Consider the following 4340-nt stretch of genomic DNA (forward strand, 5'->3'; position numbering starts at 1 on the left):
ATATACATATATATACATACATAACAGAATCTATATTTTTTAAATATATAATATATTATATATAATATACAATTTAAATTTTATTTTCTGTGCCATTATTTTACATGTGACATCTAATAGAATAACATTATTCTGCATGTGACAATTAAGCATGTTTTCCCTCAACAATTATTCTCATTACTGTTGCAGTATTTTTGAACTGTAATATAATTATACAATTATTATTATTTCCATTTATCAAAGTTTATTTCAAGCATGCTAAGAGCATACATAATTTATTGATTTAGATGTTTAATTGAAATATTTGGTTTCACTTCACAGTAAGGAGAACAAAATTGCGCAATATGGTAATGAGAATTGAGGTGAAATGTGCTTAGTTATGAAAATTATGCCACAATCACTTTCTTTAAAAAAAAAATTAAAAAAAAAATCTTTTTTCTTTCTTTTCATTTCTGAATGAAACACAAAAAATGGTGGAAACAATTTCTCTGAAAACATACTCAAATAATATTTTTTTCAGTTCATGATATGGTGTTGTTAACAGGTTTTGTGAGATTCATCCAAAATACATTGCATCTGAATTGGTAAACATATAAAACAATACTGTAATACACAGACAAAAAACCACTTGATCTGGTGGAATAAGCAGTGAGTGACATCAGAACGGTACTTACTTCTCATTGGTGGAGCTGGCCTTCCTTTGGCAGAACATGGACAGGGAGGAGGAGCCAGGCACTACTTCTTGCTTGATTTCCCACGCTGCCAGATTACTGGGCTTCACCACCATGAAATGAATGCCTTCCCCATACTGGACTCTAAGGAAATCAAGAGCACAGGATCTGAACACCCTAAACAACACACTCGTAAACTTATTCACTTAACTTCATACAAATTATGCTCAAACACACATTTTTGTTTTTAATTTAGATAATGCAGCCCCTTAATGATAACATATTGCTTTTTTATTACCTGTTTAATAAATAATCAGCTACTACCAGGTATAAAATCCCTAGCAGATGACTCACATTAATATTTAGTGTTAATTCAACATCCAAATTAAGAAAAGCAACCACATGGGGGTGTATATCACACTTTTTCAAAGAGTTTTAAGTGTTAGTACAGCTCTGTGGAATAAAATGGCTAATACATGAGTTAGCTAATGCACATTAAACAATACTTGTGTACATTTATGTACTTTAGAAAGTATACAAGTAGCTATATACAGTAGTAATATGTGGGTGAGAATATGTGCATCTTTTATTGATAAACCTCTGTCCTCTGGACTTGTCTGCTGACTCAGCTATTCCTCACCTTGGCAAGACACTACAGACTTTATTAACACACACACACACACACAAACCACTATATCTGCCTTTCATTGGCCTTGGAAACATCAGAGGTGAGATTTCCTAACTTATACAACACTGCCAGCTTTCCTCAGTTGCCCTCTCACTTTATTTTCAAGGTCTGGCATTACTATTTCTTCAGAGTCTGTTGTCAGTGCTTTGGCTAAGGACTGTAAGGATTTTCAAATCAAAATGCAAACAAGAGAAAAATCTTGATTCATGATTACTGTATGATTTTTTTCTAAAAAGATCAGTTCTTTTTTTTCTGAGTTTGGCTTCTTCAGACTTTAGTTTATAAGCTGTGCTAAAACAACCTATGTAGAGTTGCAAATAAACTTCAAGTTAAATAAAATACATGTACAGCTTGGTGTGGTAATGATGAGACATACTTTAGTACTATTGCCATTGGTGGAGCAAAAGTAGACAAAACAGTTGGCCATGTTGTGTGTAAAATGAAGGTGACTTGACATTATACCTGAACAACAAAGAACATTACAAAGTACAGTATATCTGTCTTTTTCTTACGCAGAGACATCCTCGGTTCCTGAATCAGATTTAAGTTGCCTAGCCACCTTATATTTGTGAGCAGAAAGCAGGTGATGTAAACAGGTTGCTGTGGTAAAAGAACATGACCTTCAATGCCCAGAGACAGAGATTCATTAGAAGTAAACTTATGACTCTGCTCTGTTCTCCACATAATTAATTAAACTTCTGTATCCATGAATTAAATGAGAAATAGAATAATAAATTGTCTTTCTTCCAAGCAAAAAAAAAAAAAAAAACAGCTTGTTGAAAGGAAAACAATTCAACTGGCACATGTACACAACTGACTAAAAGAGGCTGTAAATAGCAAAACTAACAGAACAAAATCAGCACAAAAAATAAATCCAGTAGGGCTACTTCTGTTATTATTCCTCTGACGTAGCAGACAGAGGAACCCATCACTCTGTACACAATCGAAATACATTACCACATACAAAACTGTAGAAATTTTCCTAAGAAGTTCATTCAGAAACATCGAAGCAACTGCTATTTTCTCCAAAAAACGTGAGTGGGAAAAAGCCGTATGTCGGTTACAAGCTTATAATGGTTCAGTGTCACATTCTTATTGTAAAATAACCTTGAGAAATATATAAATGCAACTACTCATTCACTACAATATATATGGATTAGCCATTGAGCTGCATGAGTTCTTTATTCCAACAAAGAATTGATTCCATGCTTCTCGAGACACTGGGGATCGAGAGTCAACTTCAAATGTTCAGTGTGAAATGACTAAGAGATTATCTTGATTATCAAACTACCACACATCCCAGAAGAGACTTATTAGCTAGCTGTTAGGATTCTGATTAATTCCAGGGACTCAAATCGTTTGATTATGCTCAACAAGAAGACTCATTTACTGATTTATTTAGTTACTCTTACTGCAGGTTACATCGTTACAACAGCAGGAGGCGCCCACCTAAGTGTGGGATATTTTAAGTCAATGAATCATACACTCAAAGGATCATCAATTTTGATTCATAATATCAATCATAATACTGTAGATAAGACTTTTACATTGTTGAATGGAATAGTTCGCCCAAAAATGAGATGAACATGATGAATATTTACTCACGCTCAGGCCAGCCAAGACTTAGATGAGTTTGTTTTTTTCATCTGAACGGATTTGGAGAAATGTTGCATTGAATCACTTGTGCACTAATGGATCCTCTACAGTGAATGGGTGAATAAGAGTCCAAACAGCTGATAAAAACATCACAATAATCCACAAGTAATCCACACAACTCCAGTCCAACAATTAATGTCTTGTGTGTTTCTGTTTATAAGAAACAAACTAATTAAGGCATTTTACTTCAAACCATTACTTCTGGAAAACTATAATCCATAAGAACACTTCAGTAACACTTTACTTGAAGGGGTGTGCATAAGACTGACATGGCACCTTCATAATCATGACATGACACATGTCATGAATATGAAGGAGGTTTTATGCATGTTTATGACAACTGTCATTAAGTGTCATTCGCTCAGTTATGTCATTTTTAATGCAAATATGACATTATTTGACCTAACCCTAACCTAACCCTACCCCACCCTTACCCCTAACCATAGCCCACAACAAAGACACCTCAAACAATGTCATCTTTGCATTAAAAATTACATAACTGAGCGAATGACACTTAATGACAGTTGTCATAAACATGCATAAAAAAAACTTCATATTCATGACATGTGTCATGTCATGATTATGTAGGTGTCATGTCATGATTATGAAGGTGTCATGTCAGTCTTATGCACACCCCTTCAAGTAAAGTGTAACCAACACTTCCTCCAGCAAAAAAGACCATCCCTTGTTGTCCTCTCACATCAAAATCCACCAACATATTTGTTTAGAACTGTTTGAGCTGCGCATATTTCTATCCTGATTCAGACTACATGATTTTTTCACTGGAGAAAGCAATGTTACAGATAGAGGACTCTTATTTTATCCATAATGATGGATTTGTTTCTTACAAACACACAGCTTTTCACAAAACATCAATCGATGGACTGGAGTGGTGTGGATTACTTGTGGATTATTGTGATGTTTTTATCAGCTGTTTGAACTCTCATTCTGACGGCACCCATTCACTGCAGTGGATCCATTGGTGAGCAAGTGATGGAATGCTAAATTTCCCCAAATCTGTTCCGATAAAGAAACAGACTTATCTACATTTTGGATGGCCTTTGGGTGAGTACATTAAAATGTTTAGTGTGAACTCTTCCTTTAAAAACATCTCACATTGCCTCCTATTTTTCTTAAAGGGGTCATATGACGTTGCTAAAAAGAACATTATGTTGTGTATTTGGTGTAATGAAATGTGTTTATGCGGTTTAAGGTAAAAAAAAAACATTATTTTCCATATAATGTACATTATTGTTGCTCCTCTATGCCCCGCCTTTCTGAAACGTGTCGATTTTTACAAAGCTCATCGTTCTGAAAAGCGAGGT

General features: G+C 34.5%; 1 protein-coding gene across 1 annotated transcript in view; it reads right to left on the reverse strand.

The window, feature by feature from the left end:
• The window catches only part of LOC107684990 (transmembrane protein 132C-like), a 239349-nt gene that overhangs the window by 105552 nt on the left and 129457 nt on the right, over positions 1-4340 (reverse strand). Inside the window, 1 exon segment of the mRNA XM_016481397.1 lies at positions 675-815. Coding sequence (XP_016336883.1) covers positions 675-815 — 141 coding nt within the window.

This window comes from Sinocyclocheilus anshuiensis, unplaced genomic scaffold (genome assembly GCF_001515605.1).
Source record: "Sinocyclocheilus anshuiensis isolate Anshui unplaced genomic scaffold, SAMN03320099.WGS_v1.1 scaffold605, whole genome shotgun sequence".
NCBI classification, from domain to species: Eukaryota; Metazoa; Chordata; class Actinopteri; order Cypriniformes; family Cyprinidae; genus Sinocyclocheilus; species Sinocyclocheilus anshuiensis.